Source organism: Berkeleyomyces rouxiae, assembly GCF_048999995.1.
Source record: "Berkeleyomyces rouxiae strain 22BRR77 chromosome Unknown BrBRR77_ptg000008l, whole genome shotgun sequence".
NCBI classification, from domain to species: Eukaryota; Fungi; Ascomycota; class Sordariomycetes; order Microascales; family Ceratocystidaceae; genus Berkeleyomyces; species Berkeleyomyces rouxiae.
Window position 1 is genome coordinate 237,933 of NW_027396498.1, and position 20,889 is coordinate 258,821.

Here is a 20,889-nt window from a genome sequence, read left to right on the forward strand (position 1 = left end):
CCAAGGAGAGAAGATCGCTCGGGAGGAAATGGGGGCTAGGGGTACTTATATAGATGTTGTTCTAAATAAAACTTGTTCTACCTCTGCCTTCGTCGACTCCGGTTGCCTGTGTCTTGCCACTGTCTCTCCGCGCACCGCTACCCGCGCCCACGCTGCCATCCTGCCCATCTGCCCTCGTCCAATTGCTCAAGTAGTTGATGACCGAAATCCACCCGTCATAGACCAAGTTGCTGTCTTCGATCTTGGTCTCGGAGGATTGGACGAGAAACTCTACGCCTACATCGTCCCCGGTCAGTCTGAAGACCTTATCCTCGGTCAAGGATGGATTGCCAAACACGATGCTTCCCTTCGCCCCGCGCAAAACGAAGTATTCATCCGCCTGCCCACGCCTCTTCGCCTGACTACAACCACCGCTGACCCCAACGTTCTCCCCGTCTCCGCCCGCGCCATCCGTGCCTTCCAGTTGAGAGCCCGACGCTCTCCCAATGTCCGCATTTTCTCCGCCACGCTCCATGACATTGAGAAAGCTCTCAAAGCCAAGATCTACACCGACCCCCGTGCCAACTGTCCCGAGTGGCTTCTTCCCGTCATCGACGCCTTCGATAGGAAGAAAGCTTCTGAGCTTCCCCCGAACCGCCCTGGAATTGATACAGAGATCCGCCTTAAACCAGGCTTGTCCCCGCCCTCGTGTCCTCTGTACTCAATGAGCCGAGAAGAACTGCTGCTCCTCCGGAAAACCCTCTACGACCTGCTGGACGCTGGCTTTATCCGAGCTAGTAGTGCTGAAGGCGGTGCCCCCGTCATCTTCGTGAAGAAACCTGGTGGTGGTCTTCGTTTTTGCGTAGACTACCGTGCCCTGAACAGCGTCACGGAGAAGGATGGTTACCCGTTACCACTGATCAACGACACCCTCCGTGATATTGCTGCTGCCAAGTACGTTTCCAAAGTTGACGTCATCTCTGCTTTCCATCGCCTCCGTCTTAAAGAAGGCAGTGAAGCCTACACGGCCTTCCGCACCCACCTCGGCGCGTATGAATGGCTGGTCACCCCTTTCGGTCTCACTGGTGCTCCTGCTGCGTTCCAACGTTTCATCAACCATGTTCTCTCCCGCTGGCTTGGAATATCCTGCTCCGCTTACCTCGATGATGTAGTGATTTACAGCTCTGACTCCCACGAACACCACCGTGACCTTGTCCGTCAGATCATCCGCGCTCTTGGAGATGCTGGCCTGCAACTTGATTGGGACAAAAGTGAATTCGAATCCCCGTCCATCAAGTACCTCGGCTTCATTGTTGAACCCGGCTCCGGCATCCGTGCAGACCCAGACAAAGTCAAAGCCATCCAGGAATGGGAGGCTCCCACGTCTGTCCGCGGAGTCCGTAGTTTTCTTGGGTTTGCCAACTTCTACCGCTGTTTTGTCCCCGAATACTCCACCGTCGCTGCTCCCCTGACTCTGCTGACCAAGAAGGACCAACCCTTCAAGTGGGAAGACGAACAACTCCGTTCGTTTGAAGCTTTGAAGAAGGCCCTTGTCTCTGCCCCGCTCCTTGCCACCTTTGACCCTGACCTCCCCACCATCGTTGAAGCCGATGCTTCCGGCTGGGCCCTGGGAGGTTCCCTCAGACAGCAAGGTGCTGATTCTCTTTGGCGTCCTGTTGCTTACTTCTCGCGAAAGCTCAGCCCAGCGGAAGTCAACTACCCTATCCACGATAAGGAAATGTTGGCCATCCACTCCTGCCTCCGCGCTTGGCGCTCCTACCTCGCTGGCATCCCGTTCGAAGTACACACCGACCACCAGAACCTTTTGTACTTCCAGAAGCAAAGAACCCTGTCAGAACGCCAACGCCGCTGGGCCCATGAATTGTCCGAGTTCGACTTTCGGTTAATTCATCGACCCGGCGTTACTCAAGTGACCTCCGATGCCCTTTCCCGCCGCGACCAAGACCTGCCCCAAGACCTCTCCGATGAACGCCTCCAGTCCCGTGTCCACCAAGTTCTGCGCCCTGACGGGCCCGACTTCGTCATTGCCGCCGCCGTTTGGGCTAAAGAGCCTGACAAAGACCCTGAAGGAACCCTGACCCTCGACCACGCTGCCCTAGATGCCCCTTTTGCTGACCCGGAACTCCAGACCCTCTGGCACTCGGCACTTACCCGTAACGAACGTTATTGGCAAGCGCGACAAGCTGTCCAAGAACAAGCCCGCTCGTTCCCCAACGAGTGGGGCCTTCCTTGGCAGATCAGCGAGTGTACCCTCGACTCCGCCACCCGTCTCCTCTGGCGTGACCGCCTGTGGATCCCGTACTACGAGCCCCTCCGCACTCGTATCATCCAGCAAGTCCATGACTCCACGCTTACCGGTCACCCTGGAGGATCAGCAACCCGTGATCTAGTCAGCCGCTCCTACGCTTGGCCTGGCCTCTCTGACGATGTCCGCCGCTTCGTTGGTAATTGCGACACTTGCGGTAAAAGCAAGATTTGGCGCGACCAGAAGCGTGGCCTCCTGAAGCCCCTGCCCGTCCCGGACCGTGCCTGGCAAGAACTCGCCATGGATTTCATCGTCGGTCTCCCTGAGTCCGAAGGCTGCACTACAATTTTGGGAATCACCGATCGGCTGTCGAAGAGTAAAATCTTGATACCGATGCAATCTTACACTGCCCCAGATGTTGCCAGAGCCTTTATAACCCATGTCTTTGCTCACCACGGCCTACCTCGCGCCATCACTTCCGACCGAGGCCCTCAGTTCACCGGTTTATTCTGGACAGAAGTCTGTCGCCAACTCTCCATCACCCGCCGCCTCTCCACCGCGTTTCACCCCGAGACCGACGGCGCCCAAGAGCGTTCCAACCAAGAGATCGAGACTTACCTTCGTGCCTTCACCGCTTTCCTGCAAGACGACTGGGCTGCACTTCTCCCCCAAGCCCAGGTCGCCCTGAACAATCGCACCGCTACTGCCACTGGCCTTTCCCCGTTTTTCTTTACCCACGGTTACAACATTGACCCCCTCGACTTGACTACCGACCACGAACCAGGCTCCACCGTCTCCCCCGCCACTGCCGGCCACAACTGGCTCGCCAAGCACCGCGACGCAACCGCGTTCGCCCAAGCCTCCATGGCTGTCGCCCTCGAAACACAGGAACGACATGCCAACCGGGGACGCCAGGCAGCGGAAGCTTTCAAAGTCGGCGACCGAGTCTACCTGCGTCTGCGCAACGTGCGCACCATCCGCCCCTCCAAGACACTCGACTGGCTTGCCTTGCCGTACCGCGTGATCCAAATCGTTGGCACACACGCCGTAAAACTCGACACGCCCACCGGTATCCACCCCGTCTTCCACGTGAGTCTTGTCCGCCGCGCCCGTGATGACCCTCTGCCTTCCCAAGTCCTAGCCAACCCGGAACCACCTGCAATCGCGCCCGAAGAAGCCTCCGGCGATTTAGTGGCTGGCGAGTATCTTGTCGACGAGATCCTACGACACAAGGTCGTCGACAAACGTCACAAAGTGCTCGTCCAGTGGACTGGATGGGCAGAGCCAACGTGGGAACCCTTGTCACACGTCAAAGACACAGCAGCCCTTGAGAGATACGAGCAGACCCACGAGTGCCCCTGGAAGTTGCCAGTAGTCCCCCGGAGGAGAGGGAGGAGGAGGCGATTGTAACGATCTATGGATCGAGGTAGGCTCAGGCTCCGCCCTCACCGCCGTTTACACCGCCGTCCACACCGCCTTGCATACCGCCGTTACTCACCGCCTGCCAAACCCGTGTGCACACCGCCGTTGTCAAGGGTACGCGTCATGCCTCTACCGCGTGTATATAGATAGTGTTGTTTCCGCCCGTTTTCTTGTACATTAGTCTTTTCTCTTTATCTGTTTCTTAATTTATTTCTGCTGTTCTAAAAGCGTTCTCCTTTAGACCGTAAAGCCTTACATCTTTCAACGGATCGGCATCCTCTTCCCGTTTGACTCGGGGAAGGGACTCAAGGGAGTTGAAGCGGGCTTCAGCGCCAGCCTGGAACGCAGCCCAGTAAACCTGAGCCGCATCAGGAACAGAGCCAACGGGGATGGGCGGGGCACCATCGTCGGTGCGCAGACCAGACATGTAAGCCGCCACAATAGCCATTTTGATCTCAGCACTGAACTCCCTAGGAAGGGCACCGAGATGCCAGTTCTCAGGAGTTCGGTCAGGAATCGACAGGAGGAACGTATTGAGATGCTCGATCATTTCGCGAGTGAGGGCCATTGCGAGTTGAAACGTAATAGAGAGGGAAAAATAAATGAGGAGAGAAAAAAGTGCCAAAGAGAGCCAAAGTTGTAATAGCGTCGGGTCTTCAAATGAAGCTTAACAAAATATTACGGATAGGGCCCGAAGAAAGGATTAGGGTTCCGGGTACAGCCAACGACTCGGGACAATGATAGGTTCCTGAGGTGGACAGTCGGGCCTGTGGAGGAAGACGTCAGTTAGACAGAGTGCTAAGACGTATGGTCGGTTGAGATGAAGAGGCAACACACAACTTAGATGGCTATTCTGAGAATAGAGCGGCACAAAGAGGAAGGAGGAGGAACAATCACACACTTCAAAGAAGAAGAAAGGTTGAACTGCAAAGAAAGCAAGAACAGAATGGTATAAAGAAGAAGAAGAAGGTAAGCAAGTGCATGTGATTGTTAAGCTTGGAGAACAAGAGTAAACCTGATCAACTCAGGGCAGGAGACGACGATATTTATGTTGTCGGCGCTCCTGACAAAACTCTGTCTTCCCAAGCTAGAAACAATCAACATCTAACTACGAACAAAAGATAAGTCTCGTGTAAACAAGACGTAACAGGTTCGTAACAATCGAACCAGATAACAACCCCCACCTAAGCACGCAATGGCAATTGCAACAAGAAAACTCTGCAGCAGCAGAACAACGTCTATCAGAGCACCCGTGCTCAGCACATCCCACGACAACCTCATATCCGTTGATCAACTCACGATCTACACAGACCAACCTGTGCCATAAGCGCATCTTCATAGGTCGCCGACCTTCGGCGTTGTGGAAAAGAAGAGTGGGGTAGGTCTCATGCATAACCCTTAGCATGAGCAGTGTCAGGATAGCTATTCATGACAGGGTGGCATTCTGCGACATCAGCCAGTTAGCAAAAGAGTCAGCTCGTGGTTCGTGGGGATGCTCTCGCTGGGAATTCCACCAATGGTGATGGAGATTGAAGTCGCCGAGAAGCAAAGTACTGGTGTCAATATTGCGCGATAAAAGATTGGTGCGCTCAATGGTATAGGGGCGGGGTTGGGTCTCGGGGACAGGCTGCACAGTCAGCTGGCGTTCGTTGTAGACATTGAGAAGCGAAAACGGCTCCGACGCAAGGATGCGCAGGGTCTGAATATCACTCTCAGCATCGCCAAACTCGAACAGCACAGAAAACGGCAGGCCTTGGCGGACGTAGGTCAGGACCCGCGGGCGCAAAGGCATGGCCTCGAGATTCCTAACATTAAACGGCACAACCAGGGTGAAGCCCGGCTGCGTCAATGTTCTTGTCATGAATAGCTATCCTGACACTGCTCATGCTAAGGGTTATGCATGAGACCTACCCCACTCTTCTTTTCCACAACGCCGAAGGTCGGCGACCTATGAAGATGCGCTTATGGCACAGGTTGGTCTGTGTAGATCGTGAGTTGATCAACGGATATGAGGTTGTCGTGGGATGTGCTGAGCACGGGTGCTCTGATAGACGTTGTTCTGCTGCTGCGGAGTTTTCTTGTTGCAATTGCCATTGCGTGCTTAGGTGGGGGTTGTTATCTGGTTCGATTGTTACGAACCTGTTACGTCTTGTTTACACGAGACTTATCTTTTGTTCGTAGTTAGATGTTGATTGTTTCTAGCTTGGGAAGACAGAGTTTTGTCAGGAGCGCCGACAACATAAATATCGTCGTCTCCTGCCCTGAGTTGATCAGGTTTACTCTTGTTCTCCAAGCTTAACAATCACATGCACTTGCTTACCTTCTTCTTCTTCTTTATACCCTTCTGTTCTTGCTTTCTTTGCAGTTCAACCTTTCTTCTTCTTTGAAGTGTGTGATTGTTCCTCCTCCTTCCTCTTTGTGCCGCTCTATTCTCAGAATAGCCATCTAAGTTGTGTGTTGCCTCTTCATCTCAACCGACCATACGTCTTAGCACTCTGTCTAACTGACGTCTTCCTCCACAGGCCCGACTGTCCACCTCAGGAACCTATCATTGTCCCGAGTCGTTGGCTGTACCCGGAACCCTAATCCTTTCTTCGGGCCCTATCCGTAATAGTTCTATACCCAGCTTTGAGTTTTATGGTATAAGGCTCCTGGATGCAGACAATGTCCGCCTTTCCGGTTGCAGCAGCCTCAAGTATTGTCTCATGAACAGCCTTCATTTTGTGCACGTTGTGCTGAAGGATGCGTAGACGTTGTCCGGCCGTAGGGCCCTCTTTCATAGGCGAGGGGGGCCGTCTGTCGTAGATTTGCGGTCAACGTAGGGCACTGCTGGGACAATAGCGCCGCCGACGTTGACGTTTTTGCCGACACACTTGTCGTAGTCAGCCTGGGTCAGGGCCTCGACGACCACCGAGCCAGCCTGCTTACCCTTGGCAGGGACCACAAGCCAGCGCAGCGAGTCGGAGATCTTGACGCCGTTGAAGTCCGCCATGTCCTTGGGCAGCTCCTTGAGACTGTCGAAACCGTCTTCAATCGGCACACCGTGGATGACAAAGCAGAGCTTTGACGACTTGTGTGTTCTGGAGCCGGGAGATGTGGCGCGCGTGAACTCGCAGGCGCCAAAGCAGGACAGCTCCTTGACCACGCGCTGCAGATTGGAGGTCATCAATCTGACGGCCTCACTGTCCACAGCGTGCAGCAAGATGTTGCCCGCCTTGGTGCGCTGGACCGCAGACACTGCAGTCTTGCCAAGAAGGCGGTTCACCGCGTCGCGCACGCGTCGCTGGGGCAGCGCGCTGGCTCTCGACTCGGGTGTGGTGACAATAACGACGGCCGTTTTCTCGCGAGGGGCAGTCGTGGTGGTCGTGGTGGTGGTCGTGTTGGGGGCGGGGGTCGTGGTTTTGTCGGCAGCCTTCTTCTGGGCGCGCTTGGCGACTACGGTCCACGTGTCGGGGGACTCAGTGGGCGCGTCGGCATCAGCCATAGCCGTGTCCGGGGCGGGAGGCGAGGCGGCGTCATCGGTAGTAGTAGTGGCGGTCGAGGTGGTGGTCGAGGTAGTGGTGTCGGGTGTGCTGGACTGGTCGCCAGCGGTGTCGATGACCATAGCATCAGCCTGGTCAGTGGCGGCGGTTGCGGCGGTTGCGGCGGTCGCAGCATTTTTTTTGGCCTTTTTGCCGCGGCGTTTGCGCTTATTGGCCTTAGGCGCAGGGGTGGCGTTTTTTTTGCTGGCACAGGGCTCACTGCCCAGGACAGAAGGCGCGGCTGGCACCTCAGGTGTCTGTGTCGCAGCCTCGCTGTACGCAGCCACGGCTGCAGCCTCGTGTGCTGGCTTGGGGCGGGCAGCCTTTGAGACTTCCATCTCAACCAGCGTTTTGTGGTCGTGGCGCGACATTACGACGAGCCCGCACTCGTTGCCAAACTGGCGCAGGATGCGCATCAGCTGGGCCTCGGAGGCTGACTCCTTGAGTCGTTCTAGAACAAGGAAGACCTCGTTCATGATGGCGGCGTTCTGCTCGTCGCGCCGGCGCTTGCGCTCCAACATGAGAGCAATCTCTCGGGCGCGCTTCGCCGGAATCGTCTGGTCGTTGTTGTTGTTGTTGGTGTTGTTGGTGTTGTTGGTGTCGTTCTCATCGCGCTGAGCCTGGCTGAACACGAACAGGTTCCCATCCAGTGCATTAGGCGTCGGCGTTGTCGCGTCCGAGTCGCGCGAGTCGGGTGTCGAGGGAATCTCAACAACCGGCGCATCTTCAACGCCTGCATCGACTTTCATCGATGAGGTGACGGGCGCATGCTGCGACGGTGAACGCAGCAGCTCGTCGTCGTCGGAACGCGGTTCCTGGCTCGCCATCTGGGCGAAACTCAGCCCCAGGCGCGTCGTGCGGCGCGTTTCATCGCGCGCGGTCGGTTTCTTGTCTATTTTGTTCGATACACTGCTCGAACTAGTCTTAGAATCAATTGAGCTGTTGCTCAGAGTCGTTTTGGTGAGTTTTTCTGTCGATTTGGCCATTTTTGCAAAAGTTTTTTTTTCGGGTTGGCATGTCGTTCCTGTGTTTCAAGGGCGAATGCCATGGAGGCCTGGGCGAACGCGGTTGCGTCGCGGTGCTTGGCGAGCCAGTTGTGGCCGGCAGTGGCGGGGGAAACGGTGGAGCCTGGTTCGTGGTCGGTAGTCATGTCAAGGGGGTCAATGTTGTAACCATGGGTGAAGAAAAAAGGGGAAAGGCCAGTGGCAGTAGCGGTGCGATTGTTCAGGGCGACCTGGGCTTGGGGGAGAAGTGCAGCCCAGTCGTCTTGCAGGAAAACAGTGAAGGCACGGAGGTAGGTCTCGATCTCCTGGTTGGAGCGCTCTTGGGCGCCGTCGGTCTCGGGATGGAACGCAGTGGAGAGGCGGCGGGTGATGGAGAGCTGGCGACAGACTTCTGTCCAGAATAAACCGGTGAACTGGGGACCTCGGTCGGACGTGATGGCGCGGGGTAGACCATGGTGGGCAAAGACGTGTGTGATGAAGGCTCTGGCTACGTCAGAGGCAGTATACGATTTCAGCGGTATCAAGATTTTACTCTTTGACAGCCGGTCTGTAATACCTAAGATAGTAGTGCAGCCTTCGGACTCAGGGAGACCGACGATGAAATCCATGGCGAGTTCTTGCCAGGCACGGTCCGGGACGGGCAGGGGCTTCAGGAGGCCACGCTTCTGGTCGCGCCAAATCTTGCTTTTACCGCAAGTGTCGCAATTACCAACGAAGCGGCGGACATCGTCAGAGAGGCCAGGCCAAGCGTAGGAGCGGCTGACTAGATCACGGGTTGCTGATCCTCCAGGGTGACCGGTGAGCGTGGAGTCGTGGACTTGCTGGATGATACGAGTGCGGAGGGGCTCGTAGTACGGGATCCACAGGCGGTCACGCCAGAGGAGACGGGTGGCGGAGTCGAGGGTACACTCGCTGATCTGCCAAGGAAGGCCCCACTCGTTGGGGAACGAGCGGGCTTGTTCTTGGACAGCTTGTCGCGCTTGCCAATAACGTTCGTTATGGGTAAGTGCCGAGTGCCAGAGGGTCTGGAGTTCCGGGTCAGCAAAAGGGGCATCTAGGGCAGCGTGGTCGAGGGTCAGGGTTCCTTCAGGGTCTTTGTCAGGCTCTTTAGCCCAAACGGCGGCGGCAATGACGAAGTCGGGCCCGTCAGGGCGCAGAACTTGGTGGACACGGGACTGGAGGCGTTCATCGGAGAGGTCTTGGGGCAGGTCTTGGTCGCGGCGGGAAAGGGCATCGGAGGTCACTTGAGTAACGCCGGGTCGATGAATTAACCGAAAGTCGAACTCGGACAATTCATGGGCCCAGCGGCGTTGGCGTTCTGACAGGGTTCTTTGCTTCTGGAAGTACAAAAGGTTCTGGTGGTCGGTGTGTACTTCGAACGGGATGCCAGCGAGGTAGGAGCGCCAAGCGCGGAGGCAGGAGTGGATGGCCAACATTTCCTTATCGTGGATAGGATAGTTGACTTCCGCTGGGCTGAGCTTTCGCGAGAAGTAAGCAACAGGACGCCAAAGAGAATCAGCACCTTGCTGTCTGAGGGAACCTCCCAGGGCCCAGCCGGAAGCATCGGCTTCAACGATGGTGGGGAGGTCAGGGTCAAAGGTGGCAAGGAGCGGGGCAGAGACAAGGGCCTTCTTCAAAGCTTCAAACGAACGGAGTTGTTCGTCTTCCCACTTGAAGGGTTGATCCTTCTTGGTCAGCAGAGTCAGGGGAGCAGCGACGGTGGAGTATTCGGGGACAAAACAGCGGTAGAAGTTGGCAAACCCAAGAAAACTACGGACTCCGCGGACAGACGTGGGAGCCTCCCATTCCTGGATAGCCTTGACTTTGTCTGGGTCTGCACGGATGCCGGAGCCGGGTTCAACGATGAAACCAAGGTACTTGATGGACGGGGACTCAAATTCACTTTTATCCCAGTCAAGCTGTAAGCCAGCATCTCCGAGAGCGCGGATGATCTGACAGACAAGGTTACGGTGTTCTTTGCGGGAGTCAGAGCTGTAGATCACTACATCGTCGAGGTAAGCAGAGCAGGAGATACCGAGCCAGCGGGAGAGCACATGATTTTTTTTTTTTTTTTTTTATTCATTACTCGCATGGAACCTGACAGGGTTATGGCGAGGTGTATATTAATACTATACACGAATCAAGGTTTAACGGAATCTCAAACAAGCTAGCTACTATACATAATATACTCCAATCCCCTGGCAGGGAGGCAGTTACATCTAAGATCCCACAAATATAATCCCCAAGTTATGGCAGAAAGGAAATACATGAATAGCTTTTGGTATGAATTTCCAACGAGCAGCACTAACCCCAAGTGCCCCAGTTAAGGTTGACTGCTCGTAGAAAATTGGCGTCACTGGTAGGAATCGAACCTACGACTTCTCGGTAGCCAACCGAAAAGCCTTGCCAGGTGCTATACCACTGCACCACAGCGACGAGCACATGATTGATAAAACGTTGGAAAGCAGCAGGAGCACCAGTGAGGCCGAAAGGGGTGACTAGCCATTCATACGCTCCGAGATGGGTGCGGAAGGCCGTGTAGGCTTCACTACCTTCTTTCAGGCGGAGACGGTGGAACGCGGAGATTACATCGACCTTGGAGACGTACTTGGCGGCAGCGATGTCACGGAGGGTGTCGTTGATCAGTGGTAACGGGTAACCATCCTTCTCTGTGACGCTGTTCAGGGCACGGTAGTCTACGCAAAAACGAAGACCACCACCAGGTTTCTTCACGAAGATGACAGGAGCACCTCCCTCAGCACTACTGGCTCGGATAAAGCCAGCGTCGAGCAAGTCGTAGAGAGTTTTCCGGAGCAGCAGCAGTTCTTCTCGGCTCATTGAGTACAGAGGGCACGAGGGCGGGGACAAGCCTGGTTTAAGGCGGATCTCTGTATCAATGCCAGGGCGGTTCGGGGGGAGCTCGGAAGCTTTCTTCCTGTCGAAAGCGTCGATGACAGGAAGGAGCCACTCGGGACAGTTGGCGCGGGGGTCGGTGTAAATTTTGGCCTTGAGGGCCTTCTCAATGTCGTGAAGAGTGGCGGAGAAGATGCGGACATTGTGAGAACGGCGGGCTCTGAGGTGAAAGGCGCGGACGGCGTGGGCAGTAACAGGGAGGACATCGGGATTGGCAGTACAGTTGGTAAGACGAAGGGGAGTGGGCAAGCGGATGAAGACTTCGTTCTGGGCAGGGCGGAGGGAAGCGTCGTGCTTGGCAATCCAGCCTTGACCCAGGATGAGGTCCTCAGTCTGACCAGGGACGATGTAAGCGTAGAGTTTCTCGTCCAATCCTCCGAGACCAAGGTCAAAAACGGCGACTTGATCGATGACGGGTGGGTTTTGGTCATTAACTACTTGAGCAATTGGACGAGGGCAGATGGGCAGGATAGTAGCGTGGGCGCGGGTGGCGGTGCGCGGAGAGACGGTGGCAAGACACAGGCAACCGGAGTCGACGAAGGCAGAGGTAGAACAAGTTTTATTGAGAACAACATCTATATAGGTACCTCTAGCCCCCATTTCCTCCCGAGCGATCTTCTCTCCTTGGGGCTCTAGACGGCGACGTTCGCCTAGAGCTCTCCATTTCCCGACATGTCGCGGGACGCGGGCGTGGGCACAGGCAGGGGCAGAGCTGGGGTCGGCGCAGCAAGCTGGGGAAGGTTGGTGGAGCGGACAGGGACGGTAGTAGTGGGGACAAAGTTCAGTGGACAGTTCTGGCGCAGATGGCCAGTCTGGCGGCAGCGGAAGCAGGCGCGGTTGCGGCGGAGGCGCTCGCGCTCCTCGTCGGTCAGGGGCTGAAGGGCCGTGGCAGTGACAGTGGGAGTCCAATCCATAGCATCGGGGTGACGAGCAGCAGCCGACGGGGGAACGGAGGAAACAAAAGGGCCAGCACGTCGCTGTGGTGCAGTGGTATAGCACCTGGCAAGGCTTTTCGGTTAGCTACCGAGAAGTCGTAGGTTCGATTCCTACCAGTGACGCCAATTTTCTACGAGCAGTCAACCTTGACTGGGGCACTTGGGGTTAGTGCTGCTCGTTGGAAATTCATACCAAAAGCTATTCATGTATTTCCTTTCTGTCATAACTTGGGGATTATATTTGTGGGATCTTAGATGTAACTGCCTCCCTGCCAGGGGTTTGGAGTATATTATGTGTAGTAGCTAGCTTGTTTGAGATTCCGTTAAACCTTGATTCGTGTATAGTATTAATATACACCTCGCCATAACCCTGTCAGGTTCCATGCGAGTAATTGTTAAGGTGTGATTACGCTAAGCTGGATCTTCACAGAAAGGGACACAGAAGGACAAAGATCTCGAATTGAAGAACAAAACCTAAACTCTCTAAATGGTGTAGAAACAATGCGACTATTTATCCTGTTGGAAAGGGAGGCAACCGACGATCGGCGGCGACGACAACTAGTTCCTCTAGGAAGTGCCGTTAGTCTTGGTTCTGGTCTGGCATTAGTTTTGCCGTACCAGCGCCGGACTAGTCCTTAGAGGATACGCCGTTAGTGTTGGTGTCGGGCTTCCGTCGGTCCTTAAGGGTGCAACCCCAACATCAGCCTCTCTTCCTCCTTTTGCGCGTCGTTTTGGTTCCTTTTTGGCTGAGCCATAGTTTGTAGGCGTCGGTATCGACCAGAAGGTCGACTGGTTCCCAGCCAGGTCTGACGTAGCCTTTCCATTTGACTTTGACTTGCTTGACACCGTTAGAAGTGCGTTCGCCTAGGATCTTTTCGACCTCCCAGTATTCTTCACCATTGATGACTTCCATAGGTGCTGGTCGATCGTCGTGAGTCTTTTGGGAAGGGAAAGCGTCGTTGGCAGCTGAGCGAAGGCGATCGGCATGGTAGACGTCGTGAGCAGTTGTACCCGGTACTTCAAGACGATAAGTGTGAGGGGTAACTTGTTCCAACACTTTGCAGTATTGGTATTTTGCTCTAAGTTTCCTGCCGAGGCCTGAGCCTTGTTGTTCAGGGCGTAGGGTGAGCCAAACGTATGAGCCTGTAGGAAAATCTGGTGCAGGACGTCGGTGTTCATTCTCGCGTTGCTCCATCTCCGCTCGTGACAGAGAAAGGTTGGCGTGGGCCCATTTCTGGGCGTCTCTCAGGCGTTGGATGACCCTCTCAGCCTGTCCGAGTGGACCGTTATTGTCGGGTTCGACAGGCAATGGTGGTGCGGCGAAGACTCGTGGGTGGTAGCCGTGAGACAAGAAGAAAGGTGAAACATTAGTGGCAGAAGATGGGGTGGCATTGATGCTGAACTCGACCATGGGCAGTAGATTGAGCCAGGCGGGGCCTTCAGCGCTGAGTTTGGCAAGTTTGACTTTGATCTCAGCGTTCATCCTCTCTGCAGCTCCATTGGTAGCCGGATGGTAAGCTGTTGTGGTTAGCCTTTCGATCTCTAGGCGTTTGCAGAGGTGTCGCCAAGCTGCGTTGACAAATTCGCGGTCGGACAAAATAGATTTTGGCATGCCGTGGTGTCGGTAAAAGTGGTGGAAGAACATATCTGCAACAGATTCCATGTCGAGGGCGTCGGCGGGAATAAGAATGACGCCCTTGGATAGACGGTCTATAACAGTTAGGACGTGGGTGTAGGTGATGCCGCCTTTCTGTGCTGGTTCCAAAGGTCCGATAAAGTCGATGGCAATCTCGGCCCAAGGCTGGTCGGGAATTGGCAAGGCTTTGAGGGTGGTGTCCTTGTTGTCGCGACGAATGTTAGAACTACCACAAATTTGACAGTTGCGGCAGAAACGGCGGATATCTTCGACGTAGCGGGGCCAGAAAAACTCTCTAGACAGCTCGACTTGCATGACGTTCTTTCCGGGGTGCAGCATCATGGGCGAGTCATGAATGTTCTGTAGGATGGCGGTTCTCAATGGCTCGTTAGTAGGTACCCATAGTTTATTCCGGAATCGAATAGCGGATTTGGCGTCCAAAGAGCAGTCGGAAATGTTGACTCTCAACTTGTGTCTGATTGTTTCGGGCCACTGTGACAGTCCATCTGTCAACGCTTTATGAATAATGGCGTATTTATCATCGGCAGCACAGGCATCAGACCAGAGTTCCCGTAAGGCAGGCGGAAGTTCGGGGGTAGAAGGGGCTTCTGGCGTGTTGGTGGTTTGTGTCGAGAAAACTTTCAGGCCGTTACCGTCGTGGTGCAAGATAGTGGCTAGTCGGTCGTTGTAGCGCGCGTCATTCGTGTTGTCTGGGGTGTCGCGGCGAGAGAGAGCATCTGTGACGGGTTGTCTAAGTACGGAGAAAACTCATAGTTAGGTCCAATGCTGTTTATTATCTTTAACATAGGGAAGAAAAGAAAGAAAAGGAAGAAGAAAATCTAAACTAAAGATGGGGGAACTGGCTCTGCTTTATAGGCATTCAGGAATCCAGTTGTGTGGGCCCCACCAGGGCAACCAGCCCTATGACCCCTGTACAATAAAAGTGGGGCATCATCCCTGTACACAAAAGTGTGTCCCGACCCACTTGACACAAAAAGTGGGTCGCACCCTGGTCGACTAAAAGTGGGTCCACAAACCCTAACCCGAAAGTGGACCCAACTTCAAATCACACAAAAAGTGGGTCAACATGGATCAGCCCAAAGATGATCCAACATCGGGTGTTACGGGTTGAGAACCCGTGGTTGGATCAGACAGAGCTGATCCAGTGCTTTCGAATGCAGGTCGTTTCACCGAATTTGGACAAGGTTTCGGATGAACTTCGGCAACTCTTCGGAGGCTTCGGAGAGCTCGGACCGGGTCGGACTTGAGGTCCGTGGGTAGGATTCGCCTAATCCGGCAGGATGCAAAAAGGTCCGAAGTGTTCCGAGGGAAACTGAGGGATTCCGACGGGATCGGAGTTAACCTCGAGTTATCGCCGAAAACTCGGACATAAGGAGCTCACGGAGGGATATTGAGCCGATCGGGAACTTGCATTTGTAAGCACAAAAATGTCTATATAGTAGACCCAAATCCGCTGTTTAGTTTAGTCTTTCTTCTACCTTTTTCTCTCCATCAAAAGATAATAAACAGCATTCTGGTCATAACTGCAAGACTCTCTTGTACTTAGTGAACCGCTCACATATTATCTTTTGATCCTTTATTGTTTCTTAGAAGTTTGTGAGGAAACTTCATTGCCCCCTATTGTTTCTTAGAAGTTTGTGAGGAAACTTCATTGCCCCCTATTGTTTCTTAGAAGTTTGTGAGGAAACTTCATCACCCCCTATTGTTTCTTAGAAGTTTGTGAGGAAACTTCATCACCCTCCTACCGTGCCATACTTGACGAATGAAGTACGGCATCACATCAAGCCCCCGCAGTACAAGCCCCGTACAGCCACCCTCGCCCTCATTCTGGTCCGCATCCGAAGACAACGCGTCCCCTATACGCCGTCGAGCCAGAATGAGTAACGACAAGATGGAAGATGTTCTGGCTGGACTTGCGCTTGACCAGCCTGGCCCCTCCCGGCAACAAGCCGAGGCGCCCCCACAGCAGAGTTCAGACACCCCAGGATTGGAGGTGTTCACCCCGGAGCAACTAAGAGTGATCCAGATGTTGCTACGAAGCCAAGTCCTGTTACAGGCAACCGCCCCCCCGGCACCTGCACCTGCCCCGGTAGCCCCTACCCCGGCGCCAGTACGTACCCCGGGCCCCTTCGCCCCGATGATCGACCATCGGTACAACGCAAAATGGCCGGAGTGGGACGGAAAGACAGCGTCGTTCCCGCGATTCTTCAAACAGTTGAAGGCCCGAGCTCAGATCGAATCACAAGTCGTTGGCTCCTCCCAGGCAATTTGCCTAAGTGTTTTCATGGCCATTCCCACAGAGCAACAGGCCAGAGTTGAACAGTGGTTCACTGACGGAGCCACTCATGGTTGGGATTGGGACGCCTACCTTGGCCATATCCATGACCAATTCGAAGACAAGGAGGCTATTCAGAAGGCGGGTCAAAAGCTTTTGACCATGCAGATGGGAAACCATCAGAGTTTTATATCGTTCTTGCAGGATTTCGAGCATCAAGTTGGCCTTTGTGGAGGTTTAGATTGGCCAGACCGTGTGAAGATCATGTACCTGAATTCCGCTATCAACCAAACGTTACAGGTACACCTCACGGCAAAAAACCTCCCCAACGATGATTACCCGCGTTGGGTTGAGAAGGTGAAGACGGTGGCTGGCCGAGTGGAAGCGTTGCCAGGATACCGGTCGAAGGACACGTCCAAGACCTCGACGTGGTACGCGAAAACTAGAGGTGGAGCAAGGTTCGCCGAAGTGGTGACCCCAAGTGTCGCAAATCAGCAGACGCGAATCGACAACGACGGAGACACCATGATGACAGGTGTCAACGCCCTCCAAGGCCGCGCCTCGAACAACTATGGACAACGCCCCCGAAAGTCCCGCGCCCCTTGGAGAACCCCGGCGGAGATAGAAACCGCTAGATCCAGCAACGCTTGTTTCCGCTGTCTTGCCAAGGGCCACCGATCCTTCGAATGCCCCAAGTTTGCCCCGGCCCGTGCGCCCGCAAGAGTGAACCGCACGACAATCCAACAAGCCCCCGAATCGATGGATGATGTGGCCGATGACCTTTCCGACGACGAGGAAAAAGAGTAGACTCTGGGAAAAGTCGCCCCCAGGGTCATAAGAAGAAGAGCCCCAACAATTGCGATGTTCCGCTCGATGTATTTAAAGATTTACACTCCACTCCGTTCCTAATTGAAGCATTTATTAACAATTCCTTTTACTGTGATGCTTTATTTGACAGTGGATGCCTTGTAACATCGGCGTTCAACGAGACTTTGGTGAGAAAGAAAGGGCTCCAGCGCATCCCGATAAGAAGACGGGAACTCAAGTTAGCCGAAAACGACGAAAAAAAAAGATGGATCTCAGAGATGGCGTTCTGCGATCTAGATATTGACGGCCGGACAGAAAGAATTTTCGGGTACGTCATCCCGAACCTAGCATACGACATGATTTTGGGAAAACCCTGGATGGAAAGGAATGACGTTGTCTACCTGGCGAAAGAACGAGTCATACGCCTCGGAAGCGAAGAAGATGCCCAAGTTGTGAGAGAAAAAGGATGGCTCGACGCCCATATAACAACCACAAAAGCGAGCATGGTGATGGCATCCGTCTTTGCTGCAGAAATCCGGCGCAGCAAGAAAAAGAATGAAGACATAGAGGTTTTTGCTGCCACCATCGAAGACATCAACAAGGCATTGCAAGTAAAACCTCGTGTTACCCTACAAGAGATCGACAAACGACTGCCTAGCGAACTCAAACACTTGGCAGAAGTGTTTTTAGACGACGAAAAGGACGACCAACCCCCGAACCGCCCCGGAATAGACCACGCTATCAACCTGACGAAAGACAAACAAGGGCGAGAGAACGAAGTCCCGTGGGGTCCCTTGTACAGCATGTCCCGCGACGAGCTGTTAGTCTTACGGAAAACCCTCTCGGACCATCTGGACAGGAATTGGATTCGAGCCAGCAGCTCTCCCGGCGGCGCGCCTGTTCTTTTCGCACGTAAGCCTGGAGGAGGGTTGCGCTTTTGCGTTGACTACCGCGGCATTAACGCCATTACTGAAAAAGACCGATACCCGCTTCCTTTGATCAGTGAGACACTACGAGCGTTGTCTAAGGCGAAGTACTTCACAAAGGTCGATGTTCGTGCCGCTTTCCACAAGATTCGCATAAAAGAGGGAGATGAATGGAAAACGGCCTTCCGCACACGTTTTGGACTTTTTGAATGGCTGGTGACGCCTTTTGGACTCACCGGAGCCCCTGCAACCTTTCAACGGTATATCAATTCAACCCTGCAAGAATATTTGGACGACTTCTGCTCCGCGTATATTGACGACGTCCTGATTTACACCGACGGCACCTACGCAGACCACATGGAAAAAGTTAACCTCGTCATCAAGAAATTGGGAAATGCAGGTCTCCGTTTAGACATCGACAAGTGCGAATTCGCAGTTTTTGAAACAAAGTACCTAGGTTTCATCATCCAAGCAGGCAAAGGTGTCAAAGTCGACCCAGCAAAGGTCGCTGCCATACGAGAATGGACACCACCCACCAATGTCAAGGGCGTTCGAAGTTTTATAGGATTCGCAAATTTTTACCGCCAGTTTATCGATTCCTTCAGCGACGTGGCGGCTCCACTAGTCAGGCTAACGAAGAAAGGCACCGCATGGACCTGGGGCCCAGTCGAAGAACGAGCTTTCGAGACGCTGAAGAACCTTTTTATTACCGCCCCGGTTCTGGCGATGTGGGACGAAGACAGGAAGACGATCGTGGAATGCGACTGTTCTGGATGGGCCCTGGGAGGAACTCTATCCCAAGTGGACGACGAAGGCGAACTGCGCCCAGTAGCATTCTTTTCCAAGAAGCTGTCCCCTGCCGAGGTCAACTATGAGATTCACGACAAAGAGCTCCTGGCAGTTGTGAAGTGCTTGGAAGAGTGGAGGGGCGAATTGAAGAGTCTTGGCGCCCCCTTCAAAATATTGACCGACCACAAGAACCTGCAATACTTTATGACGACACGGAAACTTTCAGAGCGGCAGGTTCGGTGGTCCCAGAAGCTTTCAGAATACGACTTCCAGCTTGAGTTCCGATCAGGAAGCAAAAGTGGTAAACCCGACGCCCTGAGCAGACGAGAACAAGACATTCCTCAAGGCGAAGACGACGACAGGTTAAAATCTCGGATCATGAGACTTGTCAAGGACCATTGGGTGTCACCAGATGCAGCAGTAATGATGACCCCGGCCCACGTTACCCAACCCGCGGACCGGATCCCTAACGGTGCGCAGCTTTTCGCGCAACTCCACCTGCAGGAACTATGGGATACAGCTAAGACGAAGGATTCGGATATTGCACTCATGTACCAAGCGTTGGCCAGTGGCGAACGAAGTTTTCCTCCTACCATCTCGAGAAAAGTCACGATCTCTATAGCGGAATGCGAGTTCGACGAGCGCGGCGCTCTAGTATATCGGCACAAACTGTTCGTGCCTGACTGGGAACCATTGCGAACTGCGCTGATCCAGAAAACACACGACTCACATGTCACAGGACACCCAGGTCGAGACGGCACGCTTGCGATTCTGTCCCGGGAATTCTTTTGGCCTGGCATTTCAAGAGAGGTGCGCCAATTCTGCGCCAATTGTGACGTGTGTGGACGATCCAAAGTATGGCGAGAAAGAAAGAAGGGACTCTTACGACCACTGCCTATCCCTGAACGACCACACTCGGAACTCGGTATCGATTTTATGACGGAACTACCTGCACGAAAGACTGGCGACCCACGATACTTGATGGTCATTGTGGACCGACTTACTGGAGCTGTCAGCTTGGAGGCCATGACAACTATGGCAGCCGAAAAGTGTGCAGAGCGGTTCGTACACTGCCACTGGAAACACCACGGCTTCCCTCACGCCTTAACATCAGACCGTGGAAGCAATTGGACGAGCGAATTTTGGACCAAGTTGTGCGAACTGACAGGGATCGAACAGAGACTGTCAACTGCCTTCCACCCAGAAACCGACGGAGCGACAGAAAGGATGAACCAGGAAGTGTTGGCCTACCTACGAGCATTCATTACTTATTCACAATACGACTGGCCCGACCTGCTACCATCCGCTATGTTAGCAATCAACAACCGAAACACTTCGACAGGAATGAGCCCCTTTTTCCTCACGCACGGCTACCATGTCAGTCCAATTCAGCAGGTCATCGCCGATCAGGCTCTTCACGGAGTTTTGGAGGCCACAGATGCGGAGAAGTTCGTTCAAAAGCTACGCGAAGGTTGGGAACTGGCACAAGCAGCAATGGCCACCCGTCAACAGGAAATGGAAGACCAGGCAAACAGATCACGTGGTGCCCAGGAACGCTTCGAAGTGGGTGACCTTGTATGGTTAAAACTCAAAAATATCAGCACTCCGCAACTGTTGAAGAAGCTTGCTTGGGCCAATGCCAAGTACCGCGTCACGAAAGTGGTTTCTCCCCATGTGGTCGAGCTTGATGTACCAACAAACATCCATCCCCGCTTCCATGTCGACCTCCTTAAACGAGCACCGAACAACCCGTTGCCCTCCCAAGAAACAGACGATGCCCAGCCTCCACACATTGAAGAGAACGACTACGGCGAGCCTGAATTTTTAGTCGAACAAATCCTGAGAAGTCGACGAAGACGCATTGGAAGGGGATTTCGAAGAGAACTACTCGTTAAATGGGTTGGATACGCAGAGCCCGATTGGAGACCACGAGCCGATTTTGAGGAGACTGAAGCACTGGACGCCTTTGAAGCGAAGTTTGGAGACGACGATGACGTTGGTGAACCAGAAGCCGGTGCGAGGACAGGGCCGCCCACACAGAGGAGAAGAGGGGGGTAATGTTACGGGTTGAGAACCCGTGGTTGGATCAGACAGAGCTGATCCAGTGCTTTCGAATGCAGGTCGTTTCACCGAATTTGGACAAGGTTTCGGATGAACTTCGGCAACTCTTCGGAGGCTTCGGAGAGCTCGGACCGGGTCGGACTTGAGGTCCGTGGGTAGGATTCGCCTAATCCGGCAGGATGCAAAAAGGTCCGAAGTGTTCCGAGGGAAACTGAGGGATTCCGACGGGATCGGAGTTAACCTCGAGTTATCGCCGAAAACTCGGACATAAGGAGCTCACGGAGGGATATTGAGCCGATCGGGAACTTGCATTTGTAAGCACAAAAATGTCTAT

General features: G+C 54.0%; 8 protein-coding genes across 8 annotated transcripts; 3 read left to right on the forward strand and 5 right to left on the reverse strand.

Annotated features, from left to right (window-relative positions):
* Positions 1-28: 28 nt before the first annotated feature.
* On the forward strand, positions 29-3,655 carry BROUX77_006199 (uncharacterized protein; the record flags this gene model as incomplete). Its single annotated transcript, XM_073751158.1, has 1 exon — positions 29-3,655. One exon carries the CDS (start codon positions 29-31, stop codon positions 3,653-3,655), a length of 3,627 nt encoding a protein of 1,208 aa, XP_073603268.1.
* A 214-nt stretch (positions 3,656-3,869) lies between these two features.
* BROUX77_006200 (uncharacterized protein) lies at positions 3,870-4,235 on the reverse strand (the record flags this gene model as incomplete). The annotated part of the gene is made up of 1 exon (XM_073751159.1): positions 3,870-4,235. One exon carries the CDS (start codon positions 4,233-4,235, stop codon positions 3,870-3,872), a length of 366 nt encoding a protein of 121 aa, XP_073603269.1.
* Positions 4,236-5,093: 858 nt separating this feature from the next.
* BROUX77_006201 (uncharacterized protein) lies at positions 5,094-5,459 on the reverse strand (the record flags this gene model as incomplete). Its single annotated transcript, XM_073751160.1, has 1 exon — positions 5,094-5,459. One exon carries the CDS (start codon positions 5,457-5,459, stop codon positions 5,094-5,096), a length of 366 nt encoding a protein of 121 aa, XP_073603270.1.
* A 984-nt stretch (positions 5,460-6,443) lies between these two features.
* Positions 6,444-11,705, reverse strand: BROUX77_006202 (uncharacterized protein; the record flags this gene model as incomplete). Its single annotated transcript, XM_073751161.1, has 3 exons — positions 6,444-8,106; positions 8,253-10,194; positions 10,502-11,705. 3 exons carry the CDS (start codon positions 11,703-11,705, stop codon positions 6,444-6,446), a joined length of 4,809 nt encoding a protein of 1,602 aa, XP_073603271.1.
* A 50-nt stretch (positions 11,706-11,755) lies between these two features.
* Positions 11,756-12,019, reverse strand: BROUX77_006203 (uncharacterized protein; the record flags this gene model as incomplete). Its single annotated transcript, XM_073751162.1, has 1 exon — positions 11,756-12,019. One exon carries the CDS (start codon positions 12,017-12,019, stop codon positions 11,756-11,758), a length of 264 nt encoding a protein of 87 aa, XP_073603272.1.
* A 721-nt stretch (positions 12,020-12,740) lies between these two features.
* On the reverse strand, positions 12,741-15,110 carry BROUX77_006204 (uncharacterized protein; the record flags this gene model as incomplete). Its single annotated transcript, XM_073751163.1, has 2 exons — positions 12,741-14,427; positions 15,079-15,110. The coding sequence occupies 2 exons, from the start codon at positions 15,108-15,110 to the stop codon at positions 12,741-12,743; spliced, it is 1,719 nt and encodes a 572-aa protein (XP_073603273.1).
* Positions 15,111-15,459: 349 nt separating this feature from the next.
* Positions 15,460-16,779, forward strand: BROUX77_006205 (uncharacterized protein; the record flags this gene model as incomplete). The annotated part of the gene is made up of 1 exon (XM_073751164.1): positions 15,460-16,779. One exon carries the CDS (start codon positions 15,460-15,462, stop codon positions 16,777-16,779), a length of 1,320 nt encoding a protein of 439 aa, XP_073603274.1.
* Positions 16,780-17,282: 503 nt separating this feature from the next.
* BROUX77_006206 (uncharacterized protein) lies at positions 17,283-20,552 on the forward strand (the record flags this gene model as incomplete). The annotated part of the gene is made up of 1 exon (XM_073751166.1): positions 17,283-20,552. One exon carries the CDS (start codon positions 17,283-17,285, stop codon positions 20,550-20,552), a length of 3,270 nt encoding a protein of 1,089 aa, XP_073603275.1.
* Between the last annotated feature and the right edge of the window lie 337 nt (positions 20,553-20,889).